The sequence below is a fragment of the Hordeum vulgare genome, chromosome 7H (genome assembly GCF_904849725.1).
Source record: "Hordeum vulgare subsp. vulgare chromosome 7H, MorexV3_pseudomolecules_assembly, whole genome shotgun sequence".
NCBI classification, from domain to species: domain Eukaryota; kingdom Viridiplantae; phylum Streptophyta; class Magnoliopsida; order Poales; family Poaceae; genus Hordeum; species Hordeum vulgare.
In genome coordinates this window covers 11,566,826-11,589,891 of record NC_058524.1, presented here as the reverse complement: position 1 = coordinate 11,589,891, position 23,066 = coordinate 11,566,826, and the positions used below count along the sequence as shown (strand labels likewise).

Sequence of the window (23,066 nt, the reverse complement as noted above, 5' to 3'; positions counted from 1 at the left end):
AAAAAGGAGGAGGGGAAGAAAACTGTTTGTGTTGTTGCCCAGAGCCTCCCGTATGAACTACCTGTGGACAGTTTAAGAAAATGCGGCCAGTATTCTCCAACTAACCGTCCAACAGCCACACAGAAGTTGGAGGTGATCTGTACGTCCTGGTCATCTCTTCGCCACCAACTCTCAGCTGATGGGATCCTCCTATCACTATCACTGGCTTTTCCTTCTTACTACATCCATTGCTGATGAACAATGCTTAAATACTCAGCGTCCAGATCAAGTTACAGACGGCAATTCAGCAAAGCTTAACTGGTAATCCAGCACTGCAAATAAGTTGTAAGTTTCGATGCTAGGGCAACAAAACTTAGCAGCAGTGCAGTTCAAACAAACTATAGGTTGCCCTCTGGCAGGGTACTATGACACATCATGTATTTGCAGCAGGTCACTGAAACATTAGTTGTGGAACCAACAAAACAGGATAGAATTCAAAAGAATTTATCAGCAACTGGGATTCCCCAAAGGAATGAAAAAATCATCTTAACAACAGAAGGCATGTATTAATCAATCATGGCGTAAACTGAGATTGCACTTTCATGTATCACAGGGCTTGTTCAACGTAATTACACATCCACGACAACGATGATAAGCTTGACAACAACTAGTACTTCGAATTTATTTGTGTTTATTGGCACATATGTCTGCACCACCAGGACAATAATAGCGATTGTGGTCTTGTGGCCTAGGATGAAGCGGACGCGGCGGCAGCCTCCTCCAGCAGCTGCTTCACCTTGGTGATGTAGTCAGCCATTGCCTCCTCCTTGGATTTGGCTGCATCAAAGTTTTGCCAGCATTTGCATAAGCGTAAGTTTGGTGTTGTTTGCGCAAACATGGATTTGAAAAACCAGAAGGAATCAAGAACTTGTTACCTTCGACGGACTTCCAGGCATCCCACTTGGCCTTGCCCGCCAGGTCGAAAAGGCCAGGGCGGTCTGTGAGGTGAGAACAGAGCAGTTAGTTAAGCGCGACGATCGACGAAATTCTAATACAAACTGCCATCTACTTGTATTCGTGTTTGAGAAGAAAAATCTAAGAATTACTGTACCAGATAGTAACAATATGTAGTATTGTTATTTATAATTAATCGGAGGACAGGCAGTGTCACATGATGTTCCCTTTGTAGATCTATACAGGTACCAATCATGCACATCTGGATCTGGGCACATGTCCAGGTGACCACATGATAATAGTATTAATATTATTTGAAACAATGAGTGACCACATTGGGGTTGGTTGTGCTACTAGTTAAAGCTTAAGATGGCACTGTGTATTTTCCTTTTGCATCAGATTGTCCTTTCTAAGGATATGCAAAAATCAATCAAACAGAGCCGCTCTTGAGAGTTCACCAGGGCAGGAAACTAGAGCTAATTTAACAGTAAACCAGACCTTATAATTCACTTGTTACTGAAACTAGTAAGAGGATGAAAGGAAAGGCGCGTAAATGTGTGAACGTACCGGTGTTGACAGGGCCGACGGTGGCCTGCTTGTAGAGGCTGTAGAGGCAGAGCTTGCTCTCGTTGGTGGTGGTGTCGGGCAGTGTCTTGGCCTTCTCGGCGTACTCCTCAAACTCCTCCTGAAGAAACATCAACAGGGAAGCACAACAGCATAAGTAACCGACAGTGACAGCCGCTGCTAACTCGGTTCGTCGGCCAGTTCGCCCGGTTGTTCCGAGGCAGAAGACAGTAACAAATCCAAAAACTGTGGGTAAACTAAATTACTTCGCAAAATAATACGTGTGGACATTAACTTTCAGCTGTTAACTGCTGGTGTGAATCTGAGCCCTGAAGTTGAACAGATTCAGGCATCAACCAGCCCTGAAGTTGCAGGTAAACTAAGTATCCTCAACATTAGTCATGGAATTAATCTCCAGCTAGATACATGAGTTTAATGGCGGCGGTGATGTGCACGACATCTGAAGCGGGCGATTCGGACGGCGGAGCTCAACTGAACCTGAACCACGAAAACCAGTAATCCCCTAGCGAAGAATATTCCTAGACTCTACGCCACGATCGACAGGCGCGTAGATCGGTGGGATACGGCAATCGGACCGCCCCAAAACTAGTTGCGGGAACCGGAGATCTCGCCGCGCGCGTCGGTCGCGGCCCCGACGGCGCCGGCGAAGTTGGTCGGAGTTGGCTCGCGCGGCCGGGGCTCCGAGAGCGCGAGGGGGAGAGGAAGCAGAGGATCTGCGCGTACCTTGAGGCCCATGTCGACGGACGGACGGACGGATCGAGCGCCGGCTGCGGTTTGTCGGCTGCTCCGATGGCGATGTGTTCGAGGCGAGGCGAGGGCTGGGCTGCCTCCGGTGCGTACGCCGTGGTTTATATGGGCGGGGGAGGACTCGTGCTCCAACCAGAGACGTGTCGGGGGTCCATCTCGGCCGTCCGACCCCGGCTCCTGGACGGCACGGACACGTGTCGCTGCTCCCTCCGATCACACATATGACATGTTCTAACTTTTTCTTCTCTTCAAATCAGACGTGTGTTTCAGCGCGTTTGTTCGCTCCTTTCAGGCCACTTCATACTTATAAATACACACACAAAAAATGTATCTCAAACTCGTGGATGAAAGATGGGTGTAATACGGATCGAGGTACTCTACGGTATCATATGGTGTTGTAGTGCGGATGACGCATTGGGCCCTTTCCTGGTAAATAGGATCGTTGTTTTCTGTGGCTTTCTTGGTTTCTGCTTTGCTTTGATCTTGTGGCACAAATTCTTATTCCTAGGTCTTCTTCTTTTTTCGTAACGTCGATCAAGAGATTTGCACCGTTTTTAAGATAGTGCCTTAATGAAAGGCTGACTGCAAGGTGTGAACGCGAATCCATCGGAATTATTTGGGATGCATGTTTGATTTGTTTCCATACATCAAGCATTAATGATTTCCGTAGAAATATGTATCACAAGTTCACAACAAAATCAAAAGGGAATCCCATGTGTTGACTCCTTATTAGCATCGAAAATGTCGGGGAATACACAAACTACTATTTGTGACCCCTCTTTTTACAACATCGTACTTTATGTGCAGTGCTTCATCCACTGACATCCTAAACTTGTACTCGAATCATGTAGCTGCTCTTGACAACATGTCTCTTTCAGTGCATTCGATGCGTTCAACATAGTTGATAGCCCACCATACGACAAGCACGTATATCACCACAGCTCACGACCTTCATTGCTCAACTCCCAACCATTATGACCATATTAACTACACTAGAGCAATGCAACTATGCAGAGGAAGGAGACTTGATGTCATTATTTGATGATTTGTTCTTTGGGGAACCATGGTCGTTTACTTGTTTAAGCTAAATTGTGGGACTAGTAAGTTGGTTCCATAGAAGGAGGAGGAGTGCGGATTCAACAATTTCAGCCAATATGTTTGCTTCATGTTATCTTTAAGCTTTTTATTAAAGTAGGTACAAATAAGCTAATTTACATAGCGCACACTCTGGTCCAACCTACTCAGGCTATGTTTTTTTTTAATAATACTCCCTCCGTCCCAAAATAAGTGACTCAACTTTGCACTAAAGTTAGTGCAAAGTTGAGTCATTTTTGAGTCACTTATTTTGGGACGAAAAGAGTATATTTTTAATAATTTTGAAAAATGTATGCCCCAATTCAAAAAAAAGTCGGAACTATGACCCTGTCGGCATCCCTTAGGCCGAAAAGAAACTCTCCGGTATAGCTTAGGCCGAAGGGCAATAAAAATGGGGTCGAAGAGCAATCTTCGGTTTTCTCCAGGCCGAAGAGAGCTCAGGGGCACAAAACAAGATGGACTCAAATAAGAAAAAGTTTATCAACATGAAAAATCTTCTCCTCGTTGAAATGGTTTATTTTGATATAAAAATCGTCTTAATCTAAGGTCTTATGCAACCTGTAGAACCAAAACAAGGTCAGACACAGAAGTTGCAGAGTAACTTCGGACAGACCGAGTGGATTTGGCTCGGTATAACGTATGGATGTCAGAAAATTGCCTAAAAATTTCCGTTCGAAACATCAGAAACCCTAACTTGACTTGCACATGAATCTTTGGCAATTTTCCGGATCAATTCTGAGGCTTTGAGTGGTTTCGTTCGGTCCGATGAGTGAACGGGACTAACCATCTGTTCTACTGTGTATTCCACTCGGTATTTTTGAATGTTTTCCCTCGGTCTCACCGAGTGCACCGGGTGTCCCTTGATAATTTTTTTGACATCCATAATATGGTTTCGCCGAGTCAAATCTACTCGACTGTTCAAAGTGACTTTGCAGCTTCTGCCCCTAACCTTATTTTGGCTCTAGATGTTGCATATATCTCACATTAAGACAATTTTTATACGAAAATCGACTGCTTCGACGAGCCTAAGATTTTTCATATTGATAACAGTTTCACTTGAGGTCATTTTAATTGCATTTTGTGCTCCTGAGCACTATTTGGACCGAAGAAAACCGAAGAGTGCTCTTTGGCCCATATCTGCCGCTCTTCAGCCAGAGTACACCAAAGAGTTGTCTTCGGCCTAAGCTAGACCAAAGAGTTCCTTTTCGGCCTAAGGGAGGCCGACAGGGTCATGGTTCTATTTTTTTTAAATTAAGGCATATGTTTTTTTGACACAATAATATTGTAAGACTACGCCCATCTTTTCTCTTTCCGCTGCCAAGCCAAGCCGAATCCAAAGTACGTGCCCTTTGTATATACCAGTAAGCAAGTGTACATGCGATGTGTGTTGATATTAGATGATTTACTAATTGTGTATTAACTACATGATCTGCAGTAATATTGATATTAGGTAGAATATTAAATCTATGTTAAAATTGGTTTGTGATTAATATTGAAGCATTTCCAACCATTACTTTGGGTCAATTGATGGTCGAGATGGCTTGGATCAGCCTCGCTCAGAAAATTTACAAGAGCAGCAGATATGGAAATTGTCAAGGGAGCTCGAGCTCCATGGAGCCCCTAATTTGAAAAAAAAAATCAAAAGTTTAAGTTTTAGAAGTTTACAAAAAAATTACACATGAATGTATACTACTTCTCCATAATTCATGGCGATTTATTTTATGCGAGCTACACAAAAATGACAAAATTACATATCTCTAGCACATGTACTATTCGCTATAAAGTACATTTTCTTTGCTTAGCTCGCACCTTTAATTGATCTGCTTTAGGCCTTGTTTGGTACTAGTGTATTTTAGGAAATTAGTGGAGATTATTCCGGTCAAACCCCTAAATCCCCACATATCCTATAACACATTTGGTTCTAGTGTATTTGACATGTTTCATCCCCATATTTCCCCACAAATTCCCAAATTCTAATGCATTTTTCTCAATACCCAATACACTACCCCTACCTAGTGGATTGGGGATAAATGAGGATTTGAAGGGATTGGGTGAAGGTTGAGGTTTCACCCAATCCCTGTGGAGATTATCCCCACCAATCTTCTCAAAAACTCTAGTACCAAACAAGGCCTTATAGGGTTTCCAAAGAAAAAAATTGAGTGATATTAATTTGTCTTAAAACACGTAATTCTTCAAATTCATTTAAAGATATCTAACCGGTATCAACTTTTTACCATATGAATCAATTTTATTTATTAACCACGTATTTATTGCTATATAACATATAATGATTTGGTTTATTCAGTTACCAAAGATTGGTTTGTTGAAAGCCATGACGGGGTGAAATACCAAGAAAATCGGTGGAGAGTGGGGGGTTGGACGAAAGGGTGGTAGGAAGAAAATGAAATATGTAACCTTAGATTATTTATACCCAATAGAGATAGAGATTTTAGTGGTTTTCTTTCCACTTTTTCTTTTCTTCTTCGTTTTGTCATTTTACTTTCTCTCTTTCATTTTGTGTTGTGATTTTATTTAATTTTTACATCATATTAATTACACATTGCCATTATTCAAATACATATTGAACATTTTCGAAATATATGTTAAAAAAATCAGATGCACGTCCAACATATTTGTAATAGATGTTTGAACATTTTATTTAAATAGTGATGAAAAATTTCAAATACATCAAACATTTCTCGTCGGTATTGAACACTTTTATAAAAATCACATGAACAAGAAACTAAATTAAAAGAACATTTATTTAATATTCATTTGAACAAATTGTGGACGTGTGTTTTATTGGAATGCTGCACACATTTTTTAAAATTTCATGAACAATTTTTTAGACTTGTGAACATTTACTGAATGGTATAAATATTTATTTAAACGTGTGAATATTATTTATAAAATATCATCAAAGCAACAATAAGTAGCAAAAAATATCCCCAAGAAAACATACGTATGTCTCGTACAAACTAAGCTAGGATCGCTTCCCAGGAAATGCTCCTCGTTGACTGGGCCTGAACCATGTAGCCTATAGCCCGTACAAGTTACAGGCAACGTACGCCTAAAACTCACTACGAGCGAGTTGACAGTCAGAGCTAGGTCGAGAAATAGACCCTGATCACAGACCGTGAGTGCGAGATGGATCGGCCCAGTGTGGGTTCCTTGGAGCTGTTTAGCCCAACATATATAACCGATTCAGACTTTTTTAGAACTTTCCATTTTGTCTTTAATGTTTTTACCAGTGTATTTATGATTTGTTTACTTGAGTTTTTGCTTTTTTAAATGTGTGAATTTTTTAAATAACTATCTACATTTGTGTACACAGGTCCAACATTTTTTATACAGATTGAACTTTTTTAAATCTCTCCCTAATAATAAAGCACCGATTGCTTCTGGCGTCCGTCGTGGCCATTTTATAAAAATTACCCTATAGTTTTTCAAAATCAGCCCGCAGTCCATCTTTAATTGACTCTAAACCGTTTTTTGCATTTTACGCCCCCCCCCCCCCCCCCCGCGCCGACATTTACGCTAAATAACCCGTAGTCCACACTTTAGTCACAGCGAATCGTTTTTTTCACAAGTCGCTCCGTAAGATTTTGGTTTATAAAAGGGTGAACTGGAAAAGAACAAATACGCTGCCATAGCCTGTTGGCTAGAGCGCGCCCCTCTTACCTGGGACACCCGGGTTTGAATCCTATCTTCAACAATTATTGTTTATTTTTTTATTTTTTTGTTTATCTTTTATCTTCTATTAGGCCGGTTCACATCAAGAGACATGAATTCTTTTTTTTTCTTTTTTTTACCTTTTCTCTTCCATACTGATTCAAATCAATAGACAAAGATAGGAATCGGAAGAAGATGAAATTGACTATTTGTGGAAGAAGCCAATTATCTATAATGGGATGCATCGTATACCAGTAAACTAGCACTAGTAGAAAAAGGGGCTTCCGTCCCAGCTCAGTTTACACATTAGTCCCGGTTCCATTACGAACCGGGACTAATGTTAGCATTAGTCCCGGTTCGAACGGCAAGGACGTCGGTCGGTCATTAGTCCCGGTTTAAAAGGGGCCTTTAGTCCCGGTTCATGTCTCGAACCGGGACTAAAAGGTTTGGAGGCTTTAGTCCTGGTTCGTGTCTTGAACCGGGACTGAAGGGTAGACCTTTAGTCCCGGTTCGAGACTCGAACCAGTACTAAAGGGGTTTTGTATTTTTATTTTTTCTTGTTTTTAAATTTTATTTCTGTTTGTAGTTTCTGTTTTAAATTGCTTATATCTTTTAGGATTTTTTTGAGTGATTCTTTTTGCATTAGATTAAAATTTTGTCTAGTTTCTGTTTGTGCAATTAGTTTTTAAATTCGAATGGTTTAAATTTAAATTTGTTCAAATTTGCTTCAAACCCAAATTGTGAATAACTTGAGTTTACAAATAGTTTTTAATTTAATTCTTTTTTTCTCCTAGTCATCTGTTAGATTGTTATCACAGTAAGATTTATTTGGTTATTTTTAGAATAATTTAAATTTGGATTTTAATTAAAACAATATTGTTTTGCTTATATAGTTGTTTTAGTCATTTAATTGTTGTTTTTTATTATTTTTAGTTAATACTTTCTGTAGATTTTAACATGTTATAGTATGATGCATATTGAATACATAAAAAGTCTGGAATTAAAATCGTTTTAATAAAATGCCTTTGTAGTAGATGGGTTTTCGTCTGAAACCTTGATACTTCGAAGGATGATCCAGTTTGTACACGAAGTGGATCCAGTTTTTATCGTAACTCTCTCAACTTTTTAGCACATTCCATGTGGGTGAAACTATGATACCATGTCAACTTTCAACCTTTTCAGAGTTCATTTGTAGTCCTTTTCAATTTCAGAGTCAATTAGCTCAAAAAAATAAGTAAATGCATGAAAAATACCAAATGAAGTTAGAAAATATTGAAAATTTATGATGTGGCTTTAAATGGTGTATTTTAAACACACAAAAAGTATGGAGTTCAAATAAGTTCTAAAAAATGAAATCCCTTTGCAATAGATGAGTTTTCGTTCGAAACCCTGATCTTCAAAAGAGATTGTTCATTTTGTACACGAAGTGCATCCAGTTTTTGACGTAACCCTCTCAACTTTTTAGCACATGCTATGTGGGAGAAATGATGATACGATGCCAAGTTTCAACCTATTCAGAGTTAATTTGTCAGGCTTTTCAATTTCAAGGTCATTTAGGTCAAAAAATCATTAAGTGCATGAAAAATAGCAAATGAAGTTATAAAGGGTCGAAATTTAGGATGTGGTTTTATATGGTTTATATTGAATGCACAAAATACATAAAATATCTGAAGTTGAAATAAGTAAAAAAATAAAATATCTTTTTAGCAGATGGGTTTTCGTCCGAAACCGTGATACTTCGAAGGAGATGGTCCAGTTTGTACACGAAGTGCATCCAGTTTTTGTCGTAACCCTCTCAACTTTTTAGCACAAGCTATGTGGATGAAATGATGATACCATGCCAAGTTTCAACATTTTCAGAGTTCATTATAGTTCTTTTCAATTTCAGGGTCATTTAGCTCAACATAGCAAATAAAGTTAGAATGGGTTAACTCTGGCTTGGTTAACCTTAGTTGTGATTCTGGCGGGGACGGTGCTAGCAAATGTAGTCGATGGGTATGCTTGGCCTCTTGGCTAAAGGGGGGTTCTGAAATTTTCAAACTCTACCCTCCCTGGACCGTCTTTTTTAGTTTTGTAGAAAATAAACAAAAATGCTAAAATCTTCAAAAAATAAAATCCTTTGAGATGTAGTTAGGTTTTAGTGCCTAGTTGGTATACAAATTTTGAGATATGAATTTTGACCGCTTTTCAAAAAAAGGAAAAATGTAAAACGGCCATAACTTTTGCATACGACGTCAAAAAAAAGTTTAATATATAAAAAAAAAACTAGAGAAAATTGGGAATCGATTTCACCGGGGCTTGCTAGGTGAAGTTTTCTGAGATGCTCAAAATTCCAAATGTAAAAAACGTTATGGTAAAAAGAAGTTTTTCCCACAAAAATAAGAAAAAATAATTTTATTTAAAATCTTTAGGTTGTTTTCATTGAAATTCAGTATTATTATTACTTATTTTGTTTATTTTAATAATTATTTGAATTCAAAAAATTAAATAATGTGACATGACATCATACCCTAGGTTGTTTAGGATTGATAGCTTACTATTGTCAGGAGAACAACAAGTGCAAACTTGGCAACTAGGGGCAATAGAACCTGAAAGTTAAGCGTGCTCGGGCTGAAGCAGTGAAAGGATGGGTGACCGGCCGAGAAGTTAGATGATTTGAAATGAGTAATCTACGCTAGAGTAGTGAGGATGGGTGATTAGAGATTAAATTGTCAAATAAATCAAAGATTTAAAAATTGAAATAAAACATAAAAACAAATCAAAGAATATTCAAAAATAAAATTTGAAAAATAATAAAAAAGGTACCTTTTTGGGTCAAACAAAGAAAATAAACAGACGGATCATTTAGTCCCGGTCCGTGTTAAGACCCGTGACTAAAGGGCCTGCCCCTGAGGGCGCTCCGAGGCGCCCACGTGGAGCACCTTTGTTCCTGGCTTGGAATAGGGCCGGGACTAAAGGTTAGGCCTTTAGTCCCGCCTCTTTGGTCCCGGTTGGTGAACCGGGACTAAAGCCCCTTACGGGCCGGGACTATAGGCCCTGTCCCCACTAGTGTAGACTGCGAACAAAAAAGATTGCTCGGATGTCCTCTAGATTAGTTCATCTTGATTTCTTCCACTCACGTGCATCTGGGTGTGTAGCCTAAATAAACATCTTTGGCTACTTAAGTGTGTTTGCATTCATTTGTGATTCTCAGTTTATTAATAATATAAGTTCACAAGACATAAATTTGAATTGTTTGGAATACATGTACTCAATATTCTTTCATGCTTTTATTTCTTGATTTGTTCATGAAATATACATAGAGTTAGTGTATACTCCCTCTGTAACTAAGCATACATAACATATTGAATGTTTTGCTCAAAGAAAGAAAGAGAGACCTTAGGACTAAACACATTTAAACACATTACCGTTGTGTGAGTACTGAGGCCATCGTCGGCAACACAAATATGATTCCATGTGAAGCTAAAAGACATGGGCCTATTAAGGTCTTGAGTCGTGGTTATTGGGTTAAAAGCGTGTGTTATTTTCTTTCCCGTTGCAATGCACAGGCTTTTTTGCTAGTACATGATTAAATTTTCTCAAGCCTCGCAAAAGAAACTTTCCTCGAGTACGTATTTTGAACTTTACAAATGCGCATTAAACACTTTCAAAAGAACAATAAATATTTTTGATAAATATGACGTTAATATTTAACATTTGTTAATGCTATGAAATATATTTTTTCAATTATGCAAACATTTCACACCATTGTAGAACTTTTTTAAATGACACTAACATAGTTTTGGAGCATGTGAGCATTGTCTTTAAAATGTCAATACCATTATTTAGTATGACATGAAATTTTTGTTAATTAGTAAACCAACCTGTGCTTGGATGGTTAGGACGACTTTGATCTCCTGGACTTGAGTTTGATTCTCATATTTTTCTGAATTTATTTCAAACCTTCAGGCGATGTGTGTTTAGTACGAGGAGACGTTTCCGTTAACTATAAATGCATTTATGACGATTTCATCAATCTGAAGATGATATGTCGGCTCAGTCTCTTGAAGGTGTTTATATGGATAGTGTGTGCGTGTATGTATTCATAGGAGTAAATGTATGTGCGTATGTACTGTGTTAATAAAAGAGTTAGCAAACAATTTTTATATTGTACAAACATATTTTTAAAATATCATTAAACATTTTAATATATCTATTTTTAATTTCATAAGTTTTTATAAATTACAAGATGTGTTCAACAGTTAGACAATGTTTTAGAAATTCCAAGTCATATGCTTCAGTTTCTCTCTGATGGCCGGCCCACTGGCTGATACCCTTGTGGGAATAGCTAACATATGGACGCACAGCGCATCGTATATGAGTCCCGAGAGCTACTATTTGGAACACTGGACGTCTCGCTGAACCCAGTGAGCGATTTTTCCCACTTCGTTTTGTAGTCGGTTACTGTAGCAACAAGTAGTCAAGCATCTGGTTTAATGAATCGGACGGGTTTTCGGTCGTTTTTTATCTCGTACATTTTGAAATATGTATTGAACATTTCATAATATATGTCGAACATGTTCTTAATATACGATGAATATTTCAATCATGCATGCTGAAGTTTTTTCTAATATACCAATAAAATTCTTAAATACATTGAACATTTTTAGATGAAATACAGTGAACTTTTTGCACATTGAACATTTTTCGAATATGCGATGGAATTTTTTGTAATACGTGATGAACATTTTTATTATGGATGGTGATGTTTTCGTAATATACAGTGAATATCTTTGTAAATATAAGATGAACATTTTGTAATACAGATGAAATTATTATATAATGCAAAATAAATAATAATAATAATTAAAAAACAGTACATTAAATGAGTGAACAAACACACTAAAACGTGTATACATAACTCCGATTCAGAAAACATCTTATATTTATGAACGGAGGGAGTGGTGATAACGTAGAAGTAAATTAAAAGCTATTGCGTCAGGGGTTAGAAATGGTCAACCAGATGCGGAGAAGCTGACACAAGACGTTGTATGCGTGTGGATATCCATGAGCAGGCAAGAAAACGGCAGCTTGCACATTGTCAACAAAGCAAGCAGCTGCGTTTTAACAAACGAGCTGACTGGCATTATTGCCAACCGACACGATGCCACAGATTTTCAAAGTATTTTCCAGTGCCGCCCTGCTATGATTCTATACATGAGATAGAATGTCAACGATCATGAAAATAGATCGCTCAGCGGAAATATGCACAAGCTTCCATGGAGAAAAATTTGGACATGGAGACAATAGACAAACTTGCAAGTTGCAACCAAACAACGGCTCCATCAGCTACGATCAGCAGTGCATGGAGGTCATGGAGCATCAGCTCAAGAGAACCTGCAGGCCTCTCCTTTAGTTAAAGCTGGACAATGTTTTACCCGTTAACCATTAAAAAATGCGTGCAATCTTAATTATTAGTGTGTTATTTGTCTTTCTTTCATATCGGCATCGATACGGATTGAAAACTGAAAACGAACACCTCAGCAAAGACCAGGCCCCGCCTGCCGGCAGCTCCTACAGCAAGGCATGCAAGTCAGGAGGCAACATTGCAGCGAGCAAAGATATCACGTGTTATCTAAGTTGTTTTCCCAAATTCTGAGTTGGCGAATTTATTGCCTGGCTTTTTTTCACTTGTTTGTTCCTCACACTTGGTGGTATGTAATCGTGTAGTAAAATATACTACTGTTTATGATTCAGAATCTAAAAAGTCTCTGCTCTTTGTAGTCTGGCACGTCCAACATTTTCTTCCAAGCTCCGCCATGAGTTTGAGGTCGTGGAAAACCCCAGCACTAGTACAAATATTTGGGGACCTTACCCTCCCAACATCGACGATCCTGTGCCCTCTGCGTCGCCCTCCCCGAGCGAGGCGACCGGGGCGGTCCCCCCCCTCCCCCTTCCCCCTCGCCGCTGTCGTCGGTGGGCGCGGCCAGGCGTTGCCGGCGCGGCGCCCCGCAGTTCCGCGGTGGCGGCTCCCCCTTCTTCCCCCGTCGCTGGACTCCGGCTTGGGCGAGCGGTCCTGGCGGCGGAGCCCTTCGACCGGCGGCGTTCCGACGCGGATCTGGATGGCGGCGGTGCGAAGGCGTTGCCCCTTGGCGACGGTGACGGCCCATGGCTTGCGGCGGCCGGCGGCGCCCGGCTGGCTCAGATCTAGGCTCTAGGGGCTCGATCTGGGTCGGGGCGAGCCTCCTGGGGGCTGCGGTGGGTTGTTCTCCGGTGGTTCTAGCGAGCTCCTCGCGATGGGGACGACGACTGCTGCAGCTTGGCGACAGAGCTTCATGGCCCGTTCTGGGCTCGGCCAGACATTTGGTCTGGTGTGTCTCTGCTCCTATGCCCGGTCTGCTACCGCCTAAGCCGGTGGAGGTTGTTCCCTCCCTCGTGGCTGTGGTGCCGTCGATCCTTGTCTACGAGTGTCTCGTTTGGATCCGTCCGGCCTCGCTTCGTTGGCCATGGTGAGACGACGACGGTGTCCTCGTAACTGTGTTGGGGCATGTTGGTGGGCGGTGGGTGTGGTGGAGCCAAAGGTTGGTCCTGGGTGGCGGGCGCGATGGGTCGTGAGAAATCCATGTCGAGTCTTGCCGGCACCAACGCGGTGACGCCTGCGGGCGCCGCCATCCTTCTTGAAGGGCGTCGGGTGACCCTCTCCCCCACTACCCTCCATGTACCGGGAGAAATCCTAGGATTCGTCCGGGCAGCAGCGTCGTCATCGTCGCATTCTTTCTTGAAGGTGGTGATTGGTACACGGCAACTCGGTGGCTTTGGAGCGTGGTGGTTATCTTCGGTTGGCACAACAATCTAGGGTGCCGTAGCTTTCGTTGATCCAGCGTTGTTGACTTTTTCTCTCTCTTATTTTCTCTTGTATTTTCTTTTGGACGTGCTTGTACTGTTAGGCCGAGTGTTGATCGAAATGTTGTATCGTTGGTTGAGCCTATTTCGAGTTTGAGGTCGTGGAGCGGAGCCATGAGCTGAAATGATGTTGAATATGTCCTAAGCTGGTGACGCTTGATGTGCATATGTCCTGTAGTGTGCTAATGTGTTATCGTTTGTTTTTATATATATTTTTTGCATCGTATTTCGCAAATGACATGAATAAATGGATGACCACTTATCTGTTTCTTTGTATGTATTTAGATCTAATGCAAGCCATGTTAAAATATAAGACATGTGAAATCTTAAACAACATTTTTGTCGCTTAAGATCATCTTTGTTTGGGATGCATCTATTAATTCTTAGATTATAGATCATCTTTTGCAGGTAAGGGTGTATGACATTTTTGTCTCCGTTCACAATGCACAGGCCTTTCGCTTGTCAGACAATATAATTATGAAACGGAAGTTAAAAAACGCAGCAAAAACGACAAGCAGTGTTGTGCCACCGTGAAGTTTTTGAAGTACGGGACGAACGAAAAGGGCCGTGCTGGGTGCTGCCACCATGGAGCATGGTGTTCTCTGTCAAAACTTCATGTCCGCCTCCATCAACAAATTCCAAAACTACAATTTTTTGTTTTGGTTTTTCTCTAACCTGTCCGCGTCATGGATTGACTTTGATTCATAGACAGATAACTGCAAGACACCAAGCGATTTCATATCTCTCAGGGCACGGTGTCGTTGTCGTCGTCGTCGTCATCGATATTATAATCTCAACTGGAGTACCCGACGTTCGATGATGAAAGTATGGCATTATCAATCAATCTTTGCTCCGTTTATTTGCTGACATGCACGCACTGCTCTGCGTCATGTGTATGCCATCTGAGCTGGCATACTCGTCATGTTTTTTATGGTAGATAAATAAAGCGCGACATTATGTATTCATCTTTGTCCCGTCCATGACATACACGCATTGCACCGCGTCATCATCTGTATTATTGGCAATGTGTACAGATAACCTGGCGTTTCCCACATTGATGATAAAAAAATGTTTTATACTTCCTCTGTCAACTATATAAAAATGTTTAGATCACTAAAGATCTAACGCTCTTATATTAGTTGATAGAGGAAGTACATTAGAGTGCGGACGTTTGGAGCTCGGCCTCCATGGTGGCCAAAAATTTCGAATAATTCAAAATTCAAACTTTTGGGTTTCAAAAAAATCTGAAAAAAATGAAAGTAAAGAAGGATGTTATGCGTATGTGTGCAAAAATTTAGGATGAAATACCTTAAAATACGATCTGCACAAAAAAGACAAATTCATGACCTGAAATGATGAATAGTGGCATGTGTAAAAAAGTGTAAAAAAGCCTCAGATTTGTCTTTTTTGCACAGCCCTCATTTCAATGTTTTTTTTTCTGAAAATTTATACACATGTGTGTTACACCTTCACTTATCCCTCTATTTTTTTCAGATTTGTTTAAAATGTAAAAATATGAATTTTCATGAAATTTGAGTTTCAAATTTAAAGGGCTCCATGGAGCTCGGGAGCCAAAAGCAATTTCCGGAGTACATTATCTATATATTATATATTCTCCTTCTTTTCTAAAAAAAAAGAAATAAAAAAGTGAACGCAGAGGAGATCCAATAAAGCTGCAATATTGTGCTATTTCTCCTACATAAATGAAATATAAAGAGGAACATGACAAAAAAAAGACATGTTTGATAAGAAATAAATAGTGATGAAATAGGGACCAGTGCCTGTGACATGTATGGCAATAATTAGTGATGAAATAAGGGTCAGTACTTGCGTCCACAGGAGGCCATATAAAAATGTTATTTTCCAAACAAAAATATCTCTCTTTGTGGTGAAAAAAATAATGTATCATTTCAAAAACTATTCATGTATTTAATAATATGCATGTGAATAAAAGTGTTCAAGAGTTACAACAAAAATATTTTCAAATACAAAATAAATATGTGTAGTTCCAAAAAAGATGAAATCATAGGTGGAGACCATATCAAATGTAGCAATTATGGCGATTCCAGGGCTTGAGGACAAAAAAAATGCAACATCAACATCTTCTTTCAGACAATTTGTAAACAAGGCAAGAGACACTTTCGTAAAGGGATGGGTAAATTATCAGAAAGATGATGTTGGTGAACCAAACTAGGTGAGTATATAGATGAGGCATGAAGAGTTCCAAAGCGAGGTTTGACGTCAGAGTTAAGCGAGCAGACACGGACACGGCTTCGTTAGGGCCCAACTAGGCCATGGCCCGCCCATGATTTCTGCACTTCTTTTCGCACCTATACTTGCTTTGTTGGCCAGCCTACCATTCGTACCTTCGTCATATATATAGGCACCAGCCATGAGGGGCAAAATTCACTGTTTTGATCCTTTTGCTATAACGTTAAGCCGGATCTGACCCCGGTGGAGAAATTATTTTGGATCTGCCTTTTTGCTACCGCTAGACCCCTTGACGGTACGGTATAACAACCTACCACCGAGGTCCCTAGCGGTAGGGTTGCACGCCTACCCCAAAAAAAATTCTAAGTTGCAGACATGTGTGCGTGCGTGTCTACCGCCTGACCCCTTGACGGTAGGGTTAACACGCTACCGCCAGCACCTGCGACGGTACTCCATTTTTCTAAGGCCAGGGACCTTGGCGGTAGGTTGTCATAACCTATCGCAAAAGGATCCGACGGTAGCAAAAGGGTCAGATTCGTTTTTTCCCCCCACCGGGGTCAGATCCGACTTAACGTTAGCAAAAGGGTCAAAGCAATGAATTTGGCCGCCATGAGGTCCACCCTTCCTACAACAAGGGATGAGGCAACGTTACATCGAGCAAGATATCACATTTTTTTTGAAACGAGGCAAAAGATTTGCCATTTTTCATTGATTAAGAAGAAGAGAATTGCCCGGTTAATTAGCAGAAAACCAGGCTAAAACCGATACAATACACAACCCGTATGACATGGTACCACGGGTCAACCTAGCCACCGACATGGGACCCGAAGCTGCAAAGAATAAAGACATCCGCCACGGAGTCGCAAGCGTCATCGTCATCGCCAGCTGCCTTGAACGAGCGACTCCGACTTCACCATCGAGCTCCAACATCGAAGCCACCCCGCAAACAGCTGCAAAGAAACCACGACAACACATGCCACCGGATGACCACACACGCTAGTAGCCGACAACTTCGACCTTGACGACGAGCATCACAAGGGAAAAATGCAGGACTTGCGCCGATTGTGTCCTTCCCAAATGGCCACCGAGCGCCCGTCATCATCACCGCCTGGACTCGGTCCAACGCAGCTCCGATTTCAAGTAACCCACAGAAGACCACCTCGGACACGCCGGAAAGAACAGACTACCAAAGTCCACGTCGCGACCCGAGCTCCTCGCAACACCATCATCGTTGCCAAACGGCAACCAACGGCCCACCTCAGCAAACCATGCGGCAAAGATGCCGCAATACACTAGTCTCCTAGACGTAGCCGGCTTCGGGGCGATGCCCCTAAGAAGGAAAAAGACGCAATGATGCCTCCACCGTCCGATCCACGGGATCTGAGGTTTCCCTCCGGAGCTCAGGCCGTGGGGAGGAGCAATACACCTCCACGATGACGCTTCCAAGAAAGATAGCGGCATCCGCGGGCATCGCCATCGCCGACTCCGATGAGGACCGGAGCAAAGATTTCTCTTGAAGCTGCGCTGAACACCCGCCGCCACCGACCGCTGCCCACCAACCACCAGTTGCTGAGGCTTACCTCATTCTGACCATGGGATCCCATGATCCACCATGACCAGACGCACCTCCCCTGGCCAAAGCCGCCACCACCAAATCTGGGGTTGTCGCCCCGACAACCGCAGACCTCTAGAGCATGGCCGGCGCACACCACCACGACCCCCAGCCAGGGTAGCCCCCCGATGAGGGCAGAACCGGCCGGAGATGGTCACATATGGGAAGCCGTTGTTGGGTAACGTAGCATAAATTCAAAAATTTCCTACGCATATTCAGATCTTCCTATGGAGAGACCAGCAACGAGAGAGGGGTAAGAGCATCTTCATACCTTTGAAGATCGCTAAGCGGAAGCGTTGCTAGAACGCGGTTGATGGAGTCGTACTCGTAGCGATTCCGATCTAGTGCCGAACTACGGCACCTCCGCGTTCAACACACGTGCAGCCCGGTGACGTCTCCCGCACCTTGATCCAGCAAGGAGGAGGGAGAGGTTGGGGAAGAACTCCAGCAGCACGACGGCGTGGTGTCGATGGAGAGACGAGGTCTCCCGGCAGGGCTTCCCCAAGCACCGGCACAGACGAGGAGAAAGAAGAGCAGGGCTGCGCCGAGGGAGAGGGAAAAAGTTTGATCCCCAATGACCAAAAGTGCCCACTATATATAGGGGGAGGGGAGAGGGGGTGCCACCCCTAGGATTCCCACCCTAGGGGGTGCGGCAGCCCCCCCAGATGGGAGGTGCGGCGGCCAGAGGGGGGAGGAGGGGGTGGCGCACCAACTGGTGGGCCTTAGGCCCACCTGGCTTAGGGTTTGCCCCCCTTTTCTCTCCCTTGCGCAATGGGCTGAGTGGGGAGGCGCACCAGCCCACCTAGGGGCTGGTTCCCACCCCCACTTGGCCCACCTTACCTCCCGGGGTCGTTGCCCCCCTTCGGTGGTCCCCCGGGGCCACCTTCGGTGGTCCCGATGGTCCCGGTACGTTACCGGTGATGCCCGAAACACTTCCGGTATCCGAAACCATCCGTCCTATATATCAATCTTTACCTCCGGACCATTCCGGAGCTCCTCGTGACATCCGAGATCTCATCCGGGACTCCGAACAACTTTTGGTAACCTCGTATAATAATTCCCTATAACCCTAGCGTCATCGAACCTTAAGTGTGTAGACCCTACGGGTTCGGGAGACAAGCAGACATGACCGAGACACCTCTCTGGCCAATAACCATCAGCGGGGTCTGGATACCCATGGTGGCTCCCACTTGCTCCACGATGATCTCATCGGATGAACCACGATGTCAAGGATTCAATCAATCCCGTATACGATTCCCTTTGTTTGTCGGTATAGAACTTGCCCGAGATTCGATCGTCGGTATACCTATACCTTGTTCAATCTCGTTACCGGTAAGTCTCTTTACTCGTTCCATAGCACGTCATCGTGTGACTAACTCCTTAGTCACATTGAGCTCATGATGATGTTCTACCGAGTGGGCCCAGAGATACCTCTCCGTCACACGGAGAGACAAATCCCGATCTCGATTCGTACCAACCCAACAGACACTTTCGGAGGTACCCGTAGTGCACCTTTATAGTCACCCAGTTACGTTGTGACGTTTGATACACCCAAAGCACTCCTACGGTATCCGGGAGTTGCACAATCTCACGGTCGAAGGAAAAGATACTTGACATTAGAAAAGCTTTAGCATACGAACAATACGATCTAGTGCTATGCTTAGGATTGGGTCTTGTCCATCACATCATTCTCCCAATGATGTGATCCCGTTATCAATGACATCTAATGCCCATGATCAGGAATCCATGATCATCTATTGACTAACGAGCTAGCCTACTAGAGGCTTGCTAGGGACACATTGTGATCTATTTATTCACACATGTATTACTGTTTCCTGTTAATACAATTATAGCATGAACAATAGACGATTATCATGAACAAGGAAATATGATAATAACCATTTTATTATTGCCTCTAGGGCATATTTCCAACAGTCTCCCACTTGCACTAGAGTCAATAATCTAGTTACATTGTGATGTATCGAACACCCATAGCATTATGGTGTTGATCATGTTTTGCTCGTAGAAGAGGTTTAGTCAACGGGTCTGCAATATTCAGATCCGTGTGTACTTTACAAATATCTATCATTCCACTCTGGACACGGTCCTGGATGGAGTTGTAGCGGCGTTTGATGTGCTTCGTCTTATATTGAAACCTGGGCTCCTTGGCTATGGCAATGGCTCCAGTGTTATCACAGAAGAGTGTCATTGGACCCGACGCGCTTGGAACCACTCCAAGGTCGGTGATGAGCTCCTTCATCCAAATTCCTTCATGAGCCGCTTCTGAAGCAGCTATGTACTCCGCTTCACATGTAGATGCTGCCACGACTTCTTGCTTGCTGCTGCACCAGCTCACCGCCCCACCATTCAACACATATATGTATCCAGTCTGTGACTTAGAGTCATCCGGATCTGTGTCGAAGCTAGCATCGACGTAACCCTTTACGACGAGCTCTTCGTCACCTCCATAAACGAGAAACATTTCCTTAGTCCTTTTCAGGTACTTAAGGATATTCTTGACCGCTGTCCAGTGTTCCATACCTGGATCACTTTGGTACCTCCCTACCAAACTTATGGCAAGGTTTATATCAGGTCTGGTACACAACATGGCATACATTAGAGAGCCCACGGCTGAAGCGTAGGGGACAGAACTCATCTTCTCTCTATCTGCTGCCGTGGTCGGCGATTGAGTCTTACTCAATCTCATACCTTGCAAAACTGGCAAGAACCCTTTCTTTGAGTTTTCCATATTGAACTTCTTCAATATCTTGTCAAGGTATGTACTTTGCGGAAGACCTATGAGGCGTCTCGATCTATCTCTATAGATCTTGATGCCTAATATGTATGCAGCTTCTCCAAGGTCCTTCATTGAAAAACTCTTGTTCAAATAGGCCTTTATGCTCTCCAACATCTCTATATTATTCCCCATCAATAATATGTCATCCACATACAATATGAGGAAAGCCACAGAGCTCCCACTCACTTTCTTGTACAGACAGGCTTCTCCATAAACTTGTATGAACCCAAACGCTTTAATCACCTCATTAAAGCGAATGTTCCAACTCCGAGATGCTTGCACCAGCCCATAGATGGAGCGCTGGAGCTTGCACACTTTGTTAGCACCCTTAGGGTCGACAAAACCTTCTGGTTGCATCATATACAACTCTTCCTTAAGGTTCCCATTAAGGAACGCTGTTTTGACGTCCATTTGCCAAATTTCATAATCATAAAAGGCGGCAATTGCTAACATGATTCGAACTGATTTCAGCTTTGCTACGGGAGAGAAAGTCTCTTCGTAGTCAACTCCTTGAACTTGTCGAAAACCCTTTGCGACAAGTCGAGCTTTGTAAACGGTTACATTACCGTTTGCATCAGTCTTCTTCTTGAAGATCCATTTATTTTCTATGGCTCGCCGGTCATCGGGCAAGTCCACCAAAGTCCATACTTTGTTCTCATACATGGATCCTATCTCGGATTTCATAGCCTCAAGCCATTTGTTGGAATCCAGGCCCGCCATCGCTTCTTCATAGTTCGAAGGTTCACCGTTGTCTAACAACATGATTTCCATCACAGGGTTGCCGTACCACTCTGGTGCGGAGCGTGCCCTTGTGGACCTTCGCGGTTCAGTAGTAACTTGATCCGAAGCTTCATGATCATCATCATTAACTTCCTCTTCAGTCGGTGTAGGCTCCACAGGAACAACTTCCCGCGCTGCGCTACTATCCTATTCGAGAGGGGGTGTAATTACCTCATCAAGTTCTACCTTCCTCCCACTTACTTCTTTCGAGAGAAACTCTTTCTCTAGAAAGGATCCGTTCTTGGCAACAAAGGTTTTACCTTCGGATCTAAGATAGAAGGTATACCCAATACTTTCCTTAGGGTATCCTATGAATACGCATTTCTCCGCTTTGGGTTCGAGCTTTTCTGGTTGAAGTTTCTTCGCATAAGCATCGCAGCCCCAAACTTTAAGAAATGACAACTTAGGTTTCTTGCCAAACCATAGTTCATACGGTGTCGTCTCAACGGATTTAGACGGTGCCCTATTTAAAGTGAATGCTGCAGTTTCTAATGCGTATCCCCAAAATGATAGCGGTAAGTCGGTAAGAGACATCATAGATCGTATCATATCTAATAAAGTGCGATTACAACGTTCAGACACTCCGTTGCGTTGCGGTGTGCCACGCGGCGTCAGTTGTGAAACGATTCCACACTTCCTTAGATGTGTGCCAAACTCGTGACTCAAATATTCTCCTCCACGATCAGATCGTAGACATTTAATTTTTCTGTCACGTTGATTATCAACCTCACTCTAAAATTCCTTGAACTTTTCAAACGTCTCAGATTTGTGCTTCATCAAGTAGACATACCCATACCTACTCAAATCATCGGTGAGAGTGAGAACATAACGATAACCACCACGAGCTTCAACGTTCATTGGACCACACACATCAGTATGTATTATTTCCAATAAGTCGGTTGCTCTCTCCATTATTCCTGAGAATGGAGTCTTAGTCATCTTGCCCATGAGGCACGGTTCGCATGTGTCAAATGATTCAAAGTCAAGAGACTCTAATAGTCCATCAGTATGGAGCTTTTTCATGCGCTTAACGCCGATATGACCAAGGCGGCAGTGCCACAAGTATGTGGGACTATCATTATCAACTTTACATCTTTTGGTACTCACACTATGAATATGTGTAACATCACGATCGAGATTCATCAAGAATAAACCATTCACCAGCGGAGCATGACCATAAAACATATCACTCATATAAATAGAACAACCATTATTCTCTGACTGAAATGAGTAGCCGTCTCGCATTAAGCAAGACCCTGATACAATGTTCATGCTTAAAGCTGGTACTAAATAACAATTATTAAGGTTTAAAACTAATCCCGATGGTAGACGTAGAGGTAGCGTGCCGACGGCAATCACATCGACCTTTGAACCATTCCCGACGCGCATCGTCACCTCGTCCTTGGCCAGTCTTCGCTTATTCCGCAGTTCCTGCTTTGAGTTGCAAATGTGAGCAACAACACCGGTATCAAATACTCAGGAGCTACTACGAGCGCTGGTAAGGTACGCATCAATAACATGTATATCACATATACCTTTAACGTTGCCGGCCTTCTTGTTCGCTAAGTATTTGGGGCAGTTCCGCTTCCAGTGACCCTTTCCCTTGTAATAGAAGCACTCAGTCTCAGGCTTGGGTCCGGTCTTTTTCCTCTTCCTGGCATCTGGCTTACCGGGCGCAACAACATCTTTGCCGTCTTTCTTGAAGTTCTTCTTACCCTTGCCTTTCTTGAAACTAGTGGTCTTGTTGACCAT

General features: G+C 42.6%; 1 protein-coding gene across 2 annotated transcripts; it reads right to left on the bottom strand.

Moving 5' to 3' along the window:
* Window positions 1-525: 525 nt before the first annotated feature.
* Window positions 526-2,353, bottom strand: LOC123411646 (acyl-CoA-binding domain-containing protein 2). 2 transcript variants are annotated; one of them, XM_045104609.1, is made up of 4 exons: window positions 2,242-2,353; window positions 1,501-1,618; window positions 915-977; window positions 526-816 (listed from the first exon to the last, which is right to left on the bottom strand). In XM_045104609.1, exons 1-4 carry the CDS (start codon window positions 2,251-2,253, stop codon window positions 728-730), a joined length of 282 nt encoding a protein of 93 aa, XP_044960544.1. In that variant the 5' UTR covers window positions 2,254-2,353; the 3' UTR covers window positions 526-727. The 2 variants fall into 2 exon arrangements, with proteins under 2 accessions (XP_044960544.1, XP_044960545.1); XM_045104610.1 differs by lacking the exon at window positions 2,242-2,353 and having other exon boundaries at window positions 1,501-1,630.
* Window positions 2,354-23,066: the final 20,713 nt, after the last annotated feature.

Excerpts from the sequence above, each read along its gene's own strand:
- LOC123411646 (XM_045104609.1), bottom strand. Across the intron at positions 978-1,500 it reads CGTCGGCCCTGTCAACACCG|ACCGCCCTGGCCTTTTCGAC; the intron begins GTACGTTCACAC and ends CTCACCTCACAG. Across the intron at positions 817-914 it reads TGCCTGGAAGTCCGTCGAAG|CCAAATCCAAGGAGGAGGCA; the intron begins GTAACAAGTTCT and ends ACTTTGATGCAG.